The 19699-nt window shown below is 37.6% G+C and overlaps 1 protein-coding gene across 1 annotated transcript in view; it reads right to left on the bottom strand.

The window, feature by feature from the left end:
• The window catches only part of cerkl (ceramide kinase-like), an 81598-nt gene that overhangs the window by 30423 nt on the left and 31476 nt on the right, over nucleotides 1–19699 (bottom strand). The window contains exons 3-5 of the mRNA XM_051906855.1: nucleotides 16440–16571; nucleotides 11109–11172; nucleotides 670–812 (exon numbers count right to left, since the gene is read on the bottom strand). Coding sequence (XP_051762815.1) covers nucleotides 670–812; nucleotides 11109–11172; nucleotides 16440–16571 — 339 coding nt within the window. The remainder of the gene's footprint in view (nucleotides 1–669; nucleotides 813–11108; nucleotides 11173–16439; nucleotides 16572–19699) is intronic.

Genomic DNA, 19699 nt, shown 5'->3' with positions numbered 1-19699 from the left:
AGAAACTATTTTATTTTATATAATAATAATAATTATTATTATTATTATTATTATCATTATAGTTTATATTAAAATTATTGTATTTAATTTCTAAACAAAAACAAAAAAAAATTAAATATATTTTCTGAAAGGTTTTTTTCTTATTTAAAAATAATTTTTTAAAATAATAATTTTACAGATTATGTAAGTAAAAGGGGTTTTGAACTAATATATTATAATATAATATCTATAATTTATTTCCATACATATATAGCTTGAAAGCAATTTCACTTGCATAATCTGATGTACTTCTGTGTGAAACAAGATATACAACAAGAATAACCATTGGGAATGTATTGTTTTGTGGAAAGTGGGAGTTGCATACTAGAATGGAGCCAGGTGGTTTGAGGGGAGGGGTTGAAGAGTTATATTTGTGACATCATCTGGAAAAAGCCGGAGATATGTTGATATAAGTTTACAATAATGTGCACGGGATGAATTGTGCACAGTAAGACCAGAAATGTGTATAATAATAAATTGGGTCAACCAAATTGGGTCAATTTTGAATTCATGTTGACTCAGCGAGGACTGAACGCTCATTCGCATGCACTCTCCTGAGAGGAGCTGGACATTTTGGGCTGTACTGGGGACAGCTGCAGGAGAAAGAGATACACCACCCCTGATCCTCACCTGCTGGTATTATGCCGAGAGGAAGTGCTGCTTGGACAGGCGTGAAGATGGAATCTGTGTCCCTCCCAGCGTCCATCTGGGCTCGGAGAAGCAACCCGTGGGCCACCTCAGCCACAGAGCCATCTCCCCCAACACATACCACACTAGAGAGAAAGCAAATGGATGGGCGGTGAGTCATGTGACCCAAAGTCATGGCCAAGGGCTGGCTAACACACATGTAACAATTAGGCTGTTGTTCACTCATGTGAATAAATGTAAATCCATATGGAAGAGTATTTGATCGAATATACAGATTACACACGGCATAAAATGGCATAGTTATTCCTTAAATATGATTAAAAATTCCTACTAAGTCTTTATTAGAGGAATCCATTTCAATTAATGGAAATCATAATTCCCATTACGTAGTATTGAACAATAGATTAAACCATGGAAGTGTCGAGAGAGAGGCATGTATTTTAATTGGGAAATGTCCTTTTTTTTTTTTTTCAAGAATAGCGGAAAATCTGTCAGATCTCAGCAGCAAAATAAATCATTAAAAATGGCTGAGACCACTAATCTGCTTTAAGCACATTACTAATAAATGAACACAGCCTAGTAAAGCTGATTACATTTAATTCAGAAATGCCCTTTAGCAATACTGTACAATCTCACAAATAGATTTGTTTAGCAGACACGGCCAGCACTAATAGGCAAGTAGTCATGCCACTCACAAAATGAGTTCTGTGACCTTGCAGTCGCAGGTGTTTGGGATAAATCTGCCTGCAATGTTTTGATCCGCCATATATGTTAAGCCTCGAAGGACGCTGTGAATCTACCAAATCAGGAGAGTAAATATTAAGCGATACATCAAAGCTCACCTATTCACCTATGGGTTATTTTATGAAGCAGTAGGTGGGACTAACCATGTTAAAACATTTTATGCCTTTCACAGGTGTCAGAGACTGTGCCTTATCTTCATCTGTAGAGGTTAAAGCTTCAACAGAGAGGCCTCACCAAACACACAGTGTGCCGAGACAATGCAGAGCTTTATGGGAATGACGGATGGGGTCGAAATGAACAAGCCCCATTCCACATTAACCAAGGTTCAGTGCTGAAGTTAACGTGTAGGGCAGTCAACTGATTAAAAATGATAAGCAGATTAATTACATGATATACTGATTAATTAAATTAAATTAATGGTATATCAATATTTAAGAGATGCCCCCAAATGAAGATAATTCAGACATTATTGCATAAAAAAAAAATTGAATAGAAATTACAAAAAGTGGCTTTAGATGTTTTCGTTTCATATCATTGAACATAAGCTCATCATTAGCCCACAGTAATCCATTTGGAATTTTTTGATCTGTCCAAAGAAAGACTTTGCATCTGACATTTCTTTAAATTATTTGACTATGGGCCTTTAGTTTTGTCATGAGCCATGAGTATCACATTTTAAAGGGTTAGTTCACCCAAAAATGAAAACAATGTCATTTATTACTCACCCTCATGCCGTTCCACACCCGTAAGACCTTCATTAATCTTCGGAACACAAATTGAGATATTTTTGTTGAAATCCGATGGCTCTGTGAGGCCTACATAGGGAGCAATGACATTTCCTCTCTCAAGATCCATAAGGGCTAAAAACATATTTAAATCAGTTCATGTGAGTACAGTGGTTCAATATTAATATTATTCAAAACACTGCTTCAGGAAGCTTCGGAGCATAATGAATCAGCGTATCGAATCATGATTCGGATCGTGTCAAACCGCCAAACTGCTGAAAACACGTGACTTTGGCACTCCGAACCGCTGATTCGACACGCTGATTCATAATGCTCCGAAGCTTCCTGAAGCAGTGTTTTGAAACCGGCCATCACTATATAAGTCGTTATTTTGTTTTTTTTGGCGCACCAAAAATATTCTCGTCGCTTTATAATATTAATATTGAACCACTGTACTCACATGAACTGTTTTAAATATGTTTTAGTACCTTTATGGATCTTGAGAGAGGAAATGTCATTGCTCCCTATGCAGACCTCACGGAGCTATCAGATTTCAACAAAAATATCTCAATTTGCGTTCCGAAGATTAACGAAGGTCTTACGGGTGTGGAACGACATGAGCGTGAGTAATAAAGGACAGAATTTTCCTTTTTGGGTGAACTAACCCTTTAGGATGCTGTGTCAAGTTAAAACTAGTTCTAGTAACTTTGAAAATGTTTAGACTTGCATTTTGACTCTTATAAGTAAAAATTCTTATGCAATTTTTTATGCTTTTTATACTTACAGATCAGAGGGCATGATTATTAAATGTGCTTAAATGCATTATTATAAAACACATAGTTCCGGACCTTGATTCTAATTGGTTGAGCCACGTTCGAAGCCGTTGTAAAATTCCTGAAAACATACAGCTGACCGCATTACATAAGTATTGATGCATGTATGTTACTGCGTCTGTCTTAACAACCACTCTTAGCAACGTATACATATGTTTGTTCTGAATTGATTTTGTTCATTGAAGCTTACTGCATTGTGTAGAAGAGTATTGTGAGAGAGATATTGAGTGACCAAGTGTATTACCTGCATTCAGATTTAGCATTTTCCTTCGGGTCAGTCCTATGTTCATAATAATAAATCCGTTTGAATGTCCTCTTCAATCTTGTAATTTTAACATTTAATGGGTTTCCCCGTGCCCTGCTGACACTGACAGTGCTAGTCAAAGCATTTGTCATTTGCGCCTTGTTCTGTGTTCACAACAAGTTTCAATATAAAAGTCTTTGCATCTGACTGACTTGCTCATAAAGACAATCTTTGCCGCCATCTAATGGTGTAATATATGTAACTTCTGTTGCTGTTCATGGTCAGGGACTATTTTTTTCCAATGGAAGGAAGGCTTTGAATAATTTTACTTCATGAAAGTTGCATTGATACATATTTTTTGGCTTTAACATGTGTATTGTGTATTGGTATTGTGTATTTGTATTGTGTGATAAAAGCAGTAAGCCCCGTGAAGCCGTGGTTTACAGTGAATTTATAACAGCTAAGGGGCGTTGTTAGGCACGACGCGGAGCATTTTAATTTTTAGCCCCTTAGCTTCTTGGGGCTTATTGCTTTATTAGATGTTTTGCTTTATTGCATTTTGACAATAGCACTGAAGTTAAATTGACAATATACAAGTAATGCATATTATGTAATTTTTTAAAGTAACAGTTAATTTTTTTCTGATAAATCTAAACAAGAAATTCGTAACTATTTTGCGTTTTGCTTAATTGGTGGTTAATTCCATTTAAACCCCAGTGATGGGTAAGTTTAGGGGCGGGGCTAGGTGTGGTCCTTCATAATGTGTTGCTTATAAAAATCATACGTTTTTGTACGATACAAATCGTACAAATTCATACGAAATCGCCACCTCGTAAAATAGTTACATTTTCCCATGAGACTGGGTTGGTTCAAGCTGGGAATGACGTCACATCCGAGTTGAGTGCATTCCAGTACACAGGTTGGAAAACTAAGATAGACGCGCAGGCAAACCTTTGTTGTGCTTGCTCTTTTGGAATACAAACATAAAAAAGCAGTATTTAATAATGCCAAAGTATCATGTGAATTAATACTGTTTCTCTACGGATGATGCGCTGAGCGGCCATATTGGATTCTGAAGTCTGGGTTGTTGTGGTTCCCCCAAGTTTCCCAGTCACAGCTCCGACTTGACGGGGTGTTCAAATTAAAAGTTCCTTCTGGGAACTAGGAATTTCCCACTTCCGATGACAAATGGAACACACCATAAATAACCATTGTAGGAGTCGTTGTATTACAAGCATGATGGGTATCTCAGTTTTAGAGATTGTTACGGTTACCAGAGATGTACAGAGTAGTGTTGTTAAAAGTACCAACTTCGGTACCAAGTCAGTACTGAAATTTTAAAAATGTGATGATACCAGCATTTCTCTCTAGCATTTTGAGCACTGTTGAACAGACTCTTAAATACCTCTGATTGGCCATTGTGTTCATGGGCTCAACAGATATGTCTGTGATTGGCTACAATGAATAACACTTCAAAAACATGTTGTAAATAAACATCTTTGACTCTCTTCACCAAGTGCTTACATAGATACACACGTGAGCGTTTGAAAGCAGCCAATCACAGACATATCTGTTGAGCGCATGAACACAATGGCCAATCAGAGGTGTTCAAGGGTGCGTTCACACTTGTAGTTCGGTTCGTTTGGTCCGGACCAAAGAAGAAAAAAAAACATTTAGTCCTGGTCCAATTAGCGTTCAGATTGGCAGTTTTATTACCGAACCAAAAGATACCGAACCTAAAGGCATAGGGATACTTTCACGACCTGGTTGGTCGGATTTTATGACGTATTGCCAATTCTGAGATGAAACTTACCGAACATCCAAAACAATGCTGTGTGCTGAGGTAGATCCGCTTGTTGTGTGTGTGTAGCCTGCATATGAAGGTATTTTGGCTGGCTGGGAACCCGTGAAGAGCTTATAAAATGTATAAAAGAGTCAAAACAGCGGCGGGAATTCATCCGTCTCACACACACAAACGATTTGCTGCGTGGGAGACGCGCGTCTGATGCCTGTCATGGGCAAACTCGTGACTATGACGAAAAACCGATATGCGTGAGGATTCTGTCATTTCTAGGGTCTCATCTTCCTGTTTTTGGTTCGATTACATGTCTTTGGTCCGTGTTGCGTTCATATATCATTCGAACCGCACCAGAGTTCATTTGGAAGCGGACTGAGACCCATCTTTTCAGCGGTCTCTGTCCGCTTGTTTGGTGCGCACCAGGGTTCAGATGGCAGCATTCACATATATTCAAATGAACCGCACTAACAGAGCAATCGCACCAGGGTTTGTTTTAATCGAACCAAACATGACAAGTGTGAACGCACCCTAAGAATCCATTCAACAGCGCTCAAAATGCTAGAGGGAAATGCTGGTATCCTCACATTTTTAAAATTTCAGTATCAATGTCGGTACTTTTGACAACACTAGTACAGAGCATGACTATTTTCTTTCAGCCAACAATTCTCAACATTTATGGTTAAAAAAGACTTTTTTTTTGTCAAAAATGTGACATTAGTGTGTGAGATACATTATATTTGTGACACACTGCATTAAAAAGTCAGGAATGGCCTTTTTTTTTTCTTTTTCTTTTTTTCAAATCATAGCTTATATATCAGACAAGCAAACGTTATTAGAGGAAAAGTAGCCTTTCCAAAGTAAAAATTCCTTCAAGCCAAGAATAGCTCTTCAACTCTGAAGGAGAGAGAGTCTCTGTGAGCTGACGGTGAGAAAAAGTAATGCACTACTTCCATAAATGTAACGTTCCCCAATGTGTCACGTCAGTCTCACTGTGTGGCACTTATCTCACTTCCCATCTATCAGCAGTCAATGTGGTGGCAGTAAAAATTGCACAAATAAGGTCTTTCCATTCATGGTGCTGATAATTAACATAAATGTGTGAGGGGAATAATTGCATCCATCGCTGATGTGCCATCACTTTAACGTCTATTGTGTGTGGCACACCGCGTGACTTCATGTGAGACGTAACTGAAATAGCACCGTTCCATTTAAACTGGAGGAAGCATCAGTTGCTGAAGTAATTAATGAGTGATGATCTATTAATGAAAAAACGTGTGATTAGTAATACCTTTGCAGAATGAATTCTTCAGAAGTTAATTAATCGAGTTCAGAGGAATGAGGACAAGGGACTGAGTTTAGAGTGATATAACATGTTTGCTCGACAGGAAAAAAATCTGGAATTATGTCTCTTTTCTTTTGCTTTCGCTGAGGTGCTAAAGATGGTATGTTTTAACATTCCTTTCTAATAAAACACACTACAGATAGTTCTTGACAAGCTGTCAGCTATTTAATGTAAAATCAGCATTAGTAGTATTATTATCACCTCATATATATATATATATATATATATATATATATAATATGGGGTGCATATAATCACCCCATATACATATACATACAAAGTCATAATGGTTTGGAGCAACATGACAATTGAGTAAATGACAATTTTCATTTTTTTAAGTGACCACTTCGCATGACTCTATTGTGCGACTGAAACATACCCCATGAGGCTGTAACAATAGTACTGACACAAATTCCCTGCTTGAAGATTATCCTGTTTAGCAAACAACAGAAAGAGTGATCATTTTTTTCCTCTTTTTTCCCCGCCGGGTTAAGTAGCTTAGATATCCTCAGTGATTTGTCATGCCGACAGAAAATTAAATTTCAACAAAATCATCAGAGCATCATTTCTATAATCCTCGATAAAGAATAAGCTTTGTGAAATTGGAATACACAGACAGACCATGACTTATGCCGAAATTCCACACAGATATTATCCTCAGCGTTAAGTCTTGAGTCTTTCTGCTGCGCTGTACAGGAACAACAGAAATCTATTATCTATAATGAAATCTATTACCAAGTGCCAAGATATGATGTATGATGCCACAGAGTCTTTCATACTAGTTTTGAGGAGTAACTAAAGCAGTAATGCTACTAACTTAAGGTGATGTGTCTATTTTTATTTATTTATTATTTATTTATTCATTTTAGTGATAATAGAGGCACAGCAATTACACACTTTACCTTTAAATGCATTTTAGTAGTATTACAGAGTTTTGTAGTGTATATTTGATAATATTAGGTTTGATGTCATCACTTTTTGATAATGTTCTGTGATTAAATATTGCTTTTTTTAGAACAATTATATAATCTGATTTATCTAAATATACACTGCCATTCAACAGTTTGGGGTCAGTAATGAATTAATACTTTTATTCAATAAGGATGCATTAAATTTATCAAAAGTGAATGTAAAGACATTTATAATGTTAAACATTATTACTATTTTAAATAAATGCTATTCATCAAACTTTCTATTCAAAGAATCCTGGAATAAATGTATTACGGTTTCTAGGAAAATATTAAGCAGCACAACTGTTTTGAACATTGATAATGATAAAAAATGTCTCAGCAAATCAGCATATTAGAATGATTTCTGAAGGATTGTGTGACACTGAAGACTAAAGTATTGATGCTGAAAATTCAGCTTTGTCATCACAGGAATAAATTACATTTTAAAATATATTAAATTGTAACAATATTTTACAATATTGTTTTTTATTATTATTATTATTATTATTAAATAAGTGCAGCTTTGATAAGAGACAATAAGGATAAGAGACAATTAAAATATTGTACTGACCCCAATATTTGGAACTGTAGTGTAAAATTTAAAAATACTATAAATATCCATGTGGTTATACTTATTTGTTATTCACGCCATGAATAACCGCAGCGATTCTGAACTGTTAAAATCCTTCACATGCTTGTAGAACTTGTAATTACAATATGTAAACTCGTAATTTCTGAGAGTTACTGTACAACCTGACCACTGCAGATTTTGGGTGTGTTAACACTTGTAGTTCGGTTCTCTTTGTTCTTTTGATCCAGACCAAAAAAGAAAATGATACAAGTCCTGGTTCGCTTAGCGCACTGGGCTAAATGCACTCACTGTATGTGCGCACATATGATGGTATATGATGGAGCTGACAACTCGTGAAGAGCTTATAAAATGAAGATCTGCTGCGAGGAGACGCGGTTCAGATGCCTCTACCAAACTGTGATGGGCAACATTGCGACTATGACGAGAAAAACCAGGTATGCTTGAGCATTTTTGCTGTGTTCCAGGCAGGTTTTGAGCCCGTAAGTCACGACTTCAAACCACGACTCACGACTTTGTAGCGTTCCAGGCAAGTCATGCCAAACTGCCTGAGTGTAAACAAACCAGCATGGCGGACCGTACGGGGCTTATGCTCATTTACAATCATTTCTGTCGCCAAAGGTGCTTACTCCTTGCTTATTTGAGGGAAACGGAGAAGGAAAACGGCGCATAAGGCAAGAGAAGCTGTTATACCTTTTATTTTACATTATTTTACCGTGCACTTGCATAAACACCGAATCCGTAGGGGCTGTCATTGTTGTTTTGCGGGCTATGTGACGTCAGAGCGCGGAACTGGGAGTACATCGATCTAGTACGAGTTCACGGATGGGAAGTCACGGGTTTGACTGCTGTTTCAGTGCATTTTCACGGGTAGAAGGTTGGAAAAACACGGGTTACGGGTTGCCTGGAACGTCCTTTTTAGGGTCGCATCTTGTGACATCATGTCAGCTAGAATAATTTAAACTTGTGTCTGAAAGGCTAATATTTTGGCTTTCTTCATTTATGTTTGTCTTTCCTCAGAAAAAAAATATTAACAAAATCAAAAATTTGAGCCGAGAAAGTTTCTGAGAACCTTACATCTTTTATACACATACAGTAACTGCAGATAATGAAATGACATACACTGTGTGGTACAGTACAAATATTTTGAGTGTGTGCCTTTCCTATAAAGAACCACGATTGTCCCTTATTTTCCTTTCCTGAAGCTGGAAACCCTAGATACCGCCAAGCTCTAGGCCTCACAGTTATAACAACACCACCACTTAGAAACGGTCCTATCAGATCCAGTGATCCTTAACCCTGTGGTTTAATGTCAAATAAAGATTTTAAGTTCCACAATGACCTCTTACAGTGTCTGATCTCTTTATTTCTAGATTCACAAGAACCCGGCCACCAAGCCCTCTTACCACCTTCATACACCACAGATTAATCACCATTCAACATGAATGTGTTCTTCGCTCGGTGCTTGCCCTTGTCCTTTTGTCACTGCCGTGAACCTGCACGCTGTGTTTTTAATCAAAGACCACTGTGCCAGACCCAGCACGTCCCCTCCCACTGAGCCCAGAGGATGCAGCGGAACAGTAGGGCGGCAGTAACGGATGAGCGTTAAGCCGGGGCCGGAGATATTTAAGAGGAGCTAATTGTGAGAAGTACTGGAGCACGTGGAGAGAGACCGTACGTTGTGGTGTGAGCGATGCCCCGCACCCGCGGTCGGCTGGATGGCGGTACTTCATCACTGCTTCCAGAACAGGTAATTAAGGAGCCACCTGCCGAGCCGCACCGGAGAGACCTGCTCTACCGGAGAGCTCCGCACTGGGCCCCGCGGCACGCCGCTCCAATCAAAGTATTATCACTCATTTTGTAAAAGTCCACCTCTGCCTTTCTCTCTCTCTCTTCTCCCTCTGTCCCAAACACTACTTTATTTATTAAGGCTAAATGTCACCTCAAGAGAGGCATGGGGATGTGAGGGAGAGGCAGGATTACTCTGTCATCTGGCTTTGAATTCATGCCATCTTCATTCGCATCATAAAGCGCCTTTTAAAGGGATAGTTCACCCTTCAAATGATAGTTGTCATCTTTATGTTGTTCAATTACTTTTTTCTTCCTTGCTTTCTTATTTAGGAGAATGTCAGGACTTCCATACAAAGAATATTATGAATATATTATTCATAGAAAATCTTGCTTAACAGCCAAGGTCACCATTCACTTTCATTGTATAAAAAAAAAACATGGACGTTCTTCTATAAATGACTCCTTTTCTTTTCTACACAATGACTAAAAAGCAATAGGCTTCACTAGACATGAGGTTGATGACAGAAGTTTCATTCTTTTTAATTAGTGCAGATTAATTTTCCTAATCTTTTGGTTCAGCACATTTAGCATTGTTTAGACAGTCCAGTGCTATTTTACTATCACTGATACTATAATATTATAGTTATTATTAATAGTTTAAAAAGTGTTTTTTGTTGATGTTGTTGTTTTTGTAATATTAATAATTTTGTTTTTTGTTGTTTTTGTCATATTTAATAGTGATTTTTTTAATGTCTATATAGTTTTTATTCATTTTTATTTCAGTTTTAGTAATTAGTGCAAGTTAAACTAAATGAAAATAAATAATTTAAAGTTTTTTTTTTTCAGTTCCGATAACAAAAAAAATAAATAATAATAATTTGCTTTAATATAAAGAAATTGGAAGCAATTAAAAAAAAAGAAAGCTCTCTCTCTCTCTCGATATATATATAGTTGTTTTTTATTTACATATATCAAAATAAAATATAAATAAAATATCATGTGCATACACACACACAAGACACTGTTATTTTGCAATTAAAGGTGCAGTAAGCAATTTCTGAGAAATTCTGTTGATATTTTAAATCACCAAAAACAAACACATCCCTACCCAAAATTCCCTGCCCCCAAATTCATGAACATGCTATGTAACACAGGCACCTCCCCACAATGAATGCATACGCCCCTTACCGCTGACTGGCTACAATTTTGTTTTGGTGCTCAGTCCGGTCCACTTTCAACAGCATTTCTCAGAAATTGCTTACTGCACCTTTAATGAATTTGGAGTTTAGTCAAGATTTACTAACCCACTGCTGAAATGTTTTATCGACTGTATCAGATCTTTGAAGATGAGTTTTTTTTTTTTTTTTTTTTTAAACCGTAAGTACAAACCATGAAGTATACATACCCATCATATTCTTCCAAGCTGCAGTCTTTCAGAATGGACAGAGCGTGGCCCTTTCGCTTAGTGACTGCGGAAAAGAAAGAGTTAATGTTTTTTAAAAAAAGGAAAGCACTCCAAACTGCCTTTAGTACCCTTTTCCAGGCATTGGCAAATGGCTTAAGCCGAACATATGGTACTGGCTGTAAAGCAGAATTTATACTTGCATGCCGTTTGCATTTTTAATCAAGAATATGAGTTGTGCTACAAAGAGGCGACCGCTCTTGTATTTGGCTTGCCCAAGCTGCACAAAACAAGAATTTTCCCAGCATTCACTGTGTGGTTTGCTATTTACATTATAGTGATGTAAATTGGGTAACAAGGTAAACAAAGGGTCATAGGTCAGAAAAAGAGGGTTGGATGTGGTCAGCAGTTTGTTGGATATAGGCTTAATCCAGTATAATTGTCGATTCAGGTTTGGCGTAGTGTGGCAGAAACCCCTGGCCTGTGTGGCACGGAAAAATGCCACTGAATGCGGGGAGAAAGAGGGGTGGCATGCCGCAGATGGCATTGTGCACGCCCGTGCCCCACTTAGCATTTTCTGGGGCACCTCCGCCATGGAGCGGGTCCCAGCTGTGACCACCCATCAAAGGGCTCACCGTGGCTGATGTGACACTTGCAGATGGATGTTTTTTTGTTGTTTAAGAATGTGTTTCATGATGCACACAGAGATGCAAGTGTGTCTGCTCATTATGACATGCCTGGCTATCCCTGGTACCAGCTCAACTACAGATGCATGTGGACAATGAAACATGCACACAATTGTGGGGACAGTAATTAATGTGACCATAGCTTTAAACGTTTTTTTTTTTTTTATTATTATTATTATTATTAATTTCTGAAACACATTATAATGTGTTTAATGTCTATATTAATGTGTTTGGGGTTGGTAAGATTTTTAATATTTTTGAAAAAAAAAAAATCTCTTATGCTGCTTAGGGCTGCATTTATTTGAAAAAAATACAGTAAAAACATGAATATTGTGAAATAATATTACAATTTAAAATAACTGTTTTCTATTTGAATATATTTTAAAATGTAATTTATTCCTGTGATGCAAAGCTGAATTTTCAGCATCATTACTCCAGTCTTCAGTGTCACATGATCCTTCAGAAATCATTCTAATATGCTGATTTGAATCAAGAAACATTTCTTATTATTATAAACAAAGTTAATATTGAGAAAAAAATATTATACGTTTATTAGGATTCTTTGATGAATAGAAAGTTTAAAAGAACAGCATTTATTTGAAATGAATTTTGTTTTGTAACAATGTAGACACTTGATAAATTTAATGTGTTCTTGCTTAATAAATTAAAAAATCATATTTTCATATTATGAACAACAATAATAATAAAACTGGTTGACTGCTTTTGTTTGGGGTTAATAAATGTGTAATTATCATCTTGTAAATAAAAATTATTAATTTCCATTTTGATATCCAATTTTGTGTTGAAACATATTCAGAGTCAAAGGATGTTTTAAAAAATATTGTCACTGATATTATTTATACTCCGCTCCACATATACTGCAGAAATAAAAGTACATTAGTATTCCAGATATAGCCATAGACTCTGAGTTCAATTCTTAGTGCTGACCTGTAGGGGGAGCACTTGCAAATCAAAGTGTAATTAAAGCATCATGTGGCCCTGACCTTGTCAAACAAAACCACAAAACCCAGGCATATTTTTCATATCTCACTAACTGATTGAAAAATTGCCTGAGCTGTGCGACATCATTCATTTTAGTTAAAAATCAAACTTAGATTTAAAACAGTGCTCAATGTACAGAGCACCAGTCTTAGTACATAAAATGCTAAATTAGACTCTTAAATGACCATGTAAATGCCAAAAACGACATTTCCACATACAAGGGTTGGTTATGAGTAAATAGCTGTGAATTAAACACTGTAATTGCTTCTCTTGAATGTGACATTTCACGAATACTGCCCGTGCATCTCTCACAGTCTATAAAGCTAATTCGATCACGTATATTCTCAAAGCTCTGCGTTCCGAGCGGCAGAATGAGATATTTAATTTCTATTAGGTAAAATGTTGTTTAATGGCTCCACCTCGAGCTCTCAGCCTCTGCCCTCGGGAGCAAATCATCAGGAAACGGATTCTGTTACTGTTCAAATGGCTTCTGGAATCAGGTAGCCACATTCATTAGAGCACAGATTGTGGAGTCCCCTTCCCAAAAGCAGGGGGCGCCTGGTGCGTGTCCGGGTGTGTGTGTGTAGTAGTCCGTGGTTGTATCGTACATATAGTACAGGGTCCTGTGTGTATGTGTGTGTGTGTGTGTGTGTGTGTGGGAGGAGGTGGGTAAAGGGGAGGAGAGGGGGGAGTCCCGTACTGTGTTAGAACAGATGGGTGCAGTCCCTCCCCCTGGGTCAGGTTACTGACGGAGGATACACTTCTCCTGTCATTATGAGTGTGAGATGCATTTAGAACCATCCACAGCAGTGTTGTACAGCTGCTACTTCCAGTATGAGCACACACACATACACAACCTCAAGCACACAAACACACTGCAGACAAATAGATATCGAGAGGTTTAGGAATAAAAGAAAAGGAGATCTTGGTTATGAACAGCATTTGTGCATATTCATAAGCAGTACATTTGCATGCATTTGGTATACATTTTATTAGTTCATGCATTATCTAGGAGTGTTTTTAGAGTTGCTCACCATGCTGTACTGGTGCAGCAACACAAAAAAAAAAAAAAAAAGTAACTTGATTAACTTAACCTGATCTAATTAGAAAACGTAACTATTTTACAAGGTGGTGGTAAGTGTTGGGGTTAACGAATTACAAGTAACATGAGTTATGTAATCAGATTACTTTTTCACGTAACAAGTAATGCATTACTTTTAAATTTCAACAAAATATCTGAGTTCCGTTTTCAAATAAGTAACGCAAATTACTTTGTTTTTTGCCATTTACTGACTGACAGCTCTCCTGTCCACATGTTGACAAATTTGGAGTCAGTGATGGTGATCGTAAACATGATGGTTATTGTAGTTCTATAGACTACATGCATTTACTGACCTCACTTTCTCAAAAACAGATTCAGTATTCCTCAAAATTAATTTAAAACAGTGAAATGCAAACTCAGAATTTTATGCAAACCTTCAACGATTAAATGTTAAATAGCACAAATATACTTTATGTATTTAATCTCACTTTATTAACAAATGTTTTTGCTGATGTCCTTCAATGACCCAATTCAACCATACTAATAAGACGATTTTAGATAATAATCACATTTGTTTCATTTTTTTGTTTTTATTGCTGAAGTAAGAGTGTTGAACTTTCTTCTCCTGTTTCATATTCTTCTTTAATCCAGAATGGCAGCACAGCTGAAAGGTTGGTTTGAGCTGCGCCCTCTACTGTACAGGTGTAAATATGCATTTCCTTCAACCCAAGGCTTATTCATTTCACGTTTGGTGTGAAAGGGCCTTTACAGAACTTTTTTTGTTGTTATTAAAAACAAATAAGCAAGCCCAGCCCAGGTGAGAGAACGTGAAGTAACGCATTACTTTCCATAAAAAGTAGGCTAACTAAGTAACGTAATTAGTTTTAGAGGGTAACACGATATAAGGATTACTTTTAAAAGTAACTTTCCCCAACACTGGTGGCAGTTTTGTCTGAATTCGTATGATGTGACTTGTACCTGAAACATATGATTTTTAGAAAAAAGAAAGCATGAATGTCAACCCCTATGAGCTTAACCATAAGCAGAAACAAAAACATACGAATTCATACAAATTAAAGACCGCTCACACCAAGGACATTGACAATAGCTATAGTGATCTTTCTAATTCTGTGAAATTATGGAAGTCCACACCACAACTACGGTAACAACATGAAGGAGCGATAACGTTTGATTTTTGGTCTGAACGTCCCTTTAGGCACCAATACACTAAAATGTAAAATAGTTACAAATTGCCATGAGAGTGTGTGGATTAACTACATGTTTGCTCATGCAGACCTCACTCCCATGATGTTAGGGTGCTGTAGGTTACTGCAGGGCATTGATTTATGGTTGGAAAGGTTCTTAGCATTAATCTATGTGGTTGCCAGGGTGTTCTGGGTGGTTAATTGCTGGCCCAAGTTAAAAGAGCCCACCCTTAAGATTCTACACTGCTGAAAATCTTAACCTAACAGGTTATTGTCCAATAGTCTAAATTTAAAATTAATACATTGTTTTATGTGACTGAGTAGGCAGGATGATTTTCACATCATTTTGAAGCAAAAACTTTAGACTAAAATATACAGTTCACAAAAGTCTTGTGAAAAAATGTTTAGTATGTGTTTTGAGGCCTTAGTTCAGTGACTTATTTTTTTTGTTTGATTTTTCAAAAACCATGCATATACGTAATTCTCTCAAAAATACAAACATGTACATACTTGTTGCTCACATATTATTGTAGCCTAGTTTGTGCTGAATACAGTGTAATGAGACTTTTGTCATTAATATGTTTATAAGCAACTGAAAAAAGCACAAATGTCAGGGTGTGTCAAAACTACTCCAGGACCTCAAATCAGCCTCAGACCCCAGAGGGTTAAAATATCTAAAATAAATTTATGTAAAACAAGATAAATTTACTTGAAATGCAACATAAAAAACTTGTTTTCAGAGCATGCATCTGTAATATGAGTGTATTTTATCTTACTGCACTGGTAGATTTTTTTGTCCACTTGTTTTAGGTATAAACAAAAAAGATCTGTGAAAAAATCTGCCAGTGCATTAAGACAAAATGCATTTAAATTCAAGATACTATGAATCTACTTTTAATATCATAGTGTTGCTTCTCAAGTAAATGTATTTTGTTTCAAGGATTTTTAGAGTAAACAAAAATTGTTAGTATTGGATATTCTGATATGTATTATTAGTCAAATCTAATTTTTTTTTTTTCCTCTAAATGTTGGTTTTTAGTGTAGTGCATGGAGAGTTGACAATTGAAATGGTAAACAAGACTAATTTTGCTTTTAAGTGTGTATTCAAATGATGCATTAACATAGGGACCTTGACATTCCTCACCCTAAAATATTGATTTCCTATGATCCACTGCCAATGCCTAATGGCGTAAAGCACCAGCTTGTTAGCATATAGGGAATTGTTGAGCACTGAGGGATGAATCCTATGAGCGAACAGACCCTGAGGGCAGACCTTAAAGCACTTCGACCTAAGGGGGCGGCAATCACCTGTCCGTGAAGACTTCACGCTGAACCTGAGAGGAAAAGCCACCTATATAACCATTTGTTATCCCGTACAGTGCAGATGTGTGTGACTTACTGGTGACATCGGCTTGTATGTCAGCGAGCTTGAAGAGCGGGGCCACTTTGTCCAGGTAGATCTGGTACGCCTCTTTCTTGTGGCTGATGGGGTTCACGAAGACTTTGAGAGATTTGGGACGGTTCTTAAAACCTGCACAGGAAAAAAAAAAAAGAAAAGAAACAAAGAGCGGGAAGATTCATCAATCCCCTTGTGTCATGAATCCCATGGGCATTCATTTAAGTGCTTGAAACTCATCCAGTTTAGAGAAGTGCACATCTGCTAATGTGAGCCAAAGCCCCTGTCCTACATAATAACGATTTCTTGTCGTGAGTTCAGCTATTGTCTGCCACCCTTGCTGCAGAATGGCTCTCACACAGCGTGAGTTCAGTCTTCAAAAATTGAAAAGGTCAGATCAGTGTCTGTTGTTTACTGTGGCTGAATGTCTGCCAAGAATGAGAAAGCTTGAATAAATACACCATGTAGGCTCTCTGATGCTGATTTGTTGCCCAAGAAACATTTTCTTATCATCAATGTTGAAAACAGTTAGCCTATGCTGCTTTATATTTTTGGGCAAACTGTGATTTTTTTTTTTTTTTTTTTGATTCCTTGATGAATAGAAAGTTCAAAAGAACAGCAGTTATTTGAAATAGAATCTTTTGTAACATTATAAATGTCTTTCCATTCACTTTTGATCAATTAAATGCATTCTTACAATTAATAAAAAAAATTTTAAAAAAAAATCATACTGATGCCAAACTTATGGAAGCTTGTTTTCACCATGAAATAAAAAATTAAAAAGGTAATTGCGACTTTTTATCTCACAATTCTGACTTTTTTTCTCGCAATTGCGAGATTATATCTCACAATTCTGACTTTTCTCATATATAAAGTCAGATATAAAGTCAGAATTGCGTGATATAAAGTCAGAATTGCGAGTTATAAAGTCAGAATTGCGTGATATAAAGTCAGAATTGCATAATATAAGGTCAGAATTGCAAGTTATAAAGTCAGAATTGCGAGTTTAGTCAGAATCGTGAGATGTAAACTCGCAATTGCTTGTTATAATGTGAAGTTGTGAGGGGAAAAAGGCTGACGTTTTTTCTCTATATCTCGCAATTTTGAGAAAAAAGTTATTATTGTGAGATATAAAGTCAGAATTGCATAATAACTCGCAATTGCGAGAAAAAGTAAAAAAAAAAGTCTATATCTTGCAATTCTGACTTTATAACTCACAACTGCGAGTTTAAATCTCGTAATTCTGAGAAATAAAGTCAGAATTGTAAGATAAAAAGTCACAATTACTGTTTTTATTTTTTATTTCATGGCGGAAACAAGCTTCCATAAACTAGCGTATATATTGGAAGTATTGTGGTATCGTGCTCCTCCCATCACTCTTTCTGACAGTCTCTATACTTCCTTATTTGCAGGGAGGACCCAGTATTGAGTAACAGTGGATCATAATTAGCAGAAATTAGGGAGCTGCTTTCTCTCCTGGCCTTCCTGGAGTGCTTGAGATCGATGGAAGCTGAGGTGAAGCTCAACACTCTCTCTCCTTCCTCCACCATCACCCTCATTACTCTAATCCGGCCCCTGAAGCTCTCGACCCTCGACCTGCTAACGAGCCGCTACCCTCGGCTTGCCCTCCGCCGTACCCCCTGCTGACATCACAGCACAAGAGTTCCAGGGGGTGCCCAAGGTCACAGTTCAAATAGACACAAAACGTGCACGCAAGTAGATGCAGGATGTGAGGTGGGGAGGCTGGGGGGATTTGGGTTCTTGAAAGAAGATTGCGAGTCGCGCTCAGCGTGGGGATGCTGATCCAATCTCCCACTATGTGGCTCTTGGGGGCCGCAGTGCCGGGACACTGGGGTCCACGCAGGGAGCAGGTGCAGGGGGGCGGCACCATCACTGCTGTTATAGCTGTGAATGGGGCTCAGGAGGCTCAGCAACACTCATCCTCACCGAGGGGGCTTCAAGCCCGCCGCACGACACATGAAAACAGCGTTGTGAGGCTACGCTCATCTATTGCATCAGATTTGGTGTGCACATTTGCGTCACTGCTTCATAAAGATCAAAATACCCACACAAAAAAAAAAGATGCAAGAGTATCTCCTTTTGGGCTCTGGTTTTTCGCAAAATACCCTAATACCCTAGGTTTTGTTCCAAAACTTTGAGTGCTACATATATATATATATATATATATACACTGATCAGACATAACATTATGACCACTGACAGGTGAAGTGAATAACACTGATTATCTCTTCATCACTGCACCTGTTAGTGGGTGGGATATATTAGGCAGGAAGTGAACATTTTGTCCTCAAAGTTGATGTGTTAGAAGCAGGAAAAATGGGCAAGCGTAAGGATTTGAGCGAGTTTGACAAGGGCCAAATTGTGATGGCTAGACGACTGGGTTAGAGCATCTCCAAAACTGCAGCTCTTGTGGGGTGTTCCCAGTCTGCAGTGGTCAGTATCTATCAAAAGTGGTCCAAGAAAGGAACAGTGGTGAACTGGCGACAGGGTCATGGGTGGCCAAGGCTCACTGATGCACGTGGGGAGCAAAGGCTGGCCTGTGTGGTCCGATCCAACAGACGAGCTACTGTAGCTCAAATTGCTCAAGAAGTTAATGCTGGTTCTGATAGAAAGGTGTCAGAATACACAGTGCATCACAGTTTGTTGCGTATGGGGCTGCATAGCCGCAGACCAGTCAGGGTGCTCATGCTGACCCCTGTCCACCACCGAAAGTGCCAACAGTGGGCACGTGAGCATCAGAACTGGACCACAGAGCAATAGAAGAAGGTGGCCTGGTCTGATGAATCACGTTTTCTTTTACATCACGTGGATGGCCGGGTGCGTGTGCGTCGCTTACCTGGGAAACACATGGCACCAGGATGCAATATGGGAAGAAGGCAAGCCGGCAGTGTGATGCTTTGGGAAACGAAGTGTTTACAACAATTTTTTATTATTATTTATATATTATTATTACTATTATGGAAAAATTCATTCATTCATTCATTTATTTTGATTTTTTTTTTTTTTACAGAAGTTATTCCGTGCTTATCCTAGAATTGAAAAGGTGCTTGACTTTGGTTTATCATATATGCATTTTGTTTTTTAGAGTATAACATTGTTAGTTTAGCAACATACTAATGCCAAAAAAGTGTTCCAAATCAGTTACTTATGAGGTTCTCTTCCAGTTAGGATCCTGTCTTAAAAGGTAGCTGCCTATGCAGTAGACAGCGAAACAGCTTGCTAGGTTTTGGAACAGAGCCCTC

The sequence above is a fragment of the Ctenopharyngodon idella genome, chromosome 9 (assembly GCF_019924925.1).
Source record: "Ctenopharyngodon idella isolate HZGC_01 chromosome 9, HZGC01, whole genome shotgun sequence".
Lineage (NCBI taxonomy): Eukaryota > Metazoa > Chordata > Actinopteri > Cypriniformes > Xenocyprididae > Ctenopharyngodon > Ctenopharyngodon idella.
The sequence above is the reverse complement of the archived record's forward strand: the minus strand, read 5'-3'. Positions and strand labels throughout refer to the sequence as shown.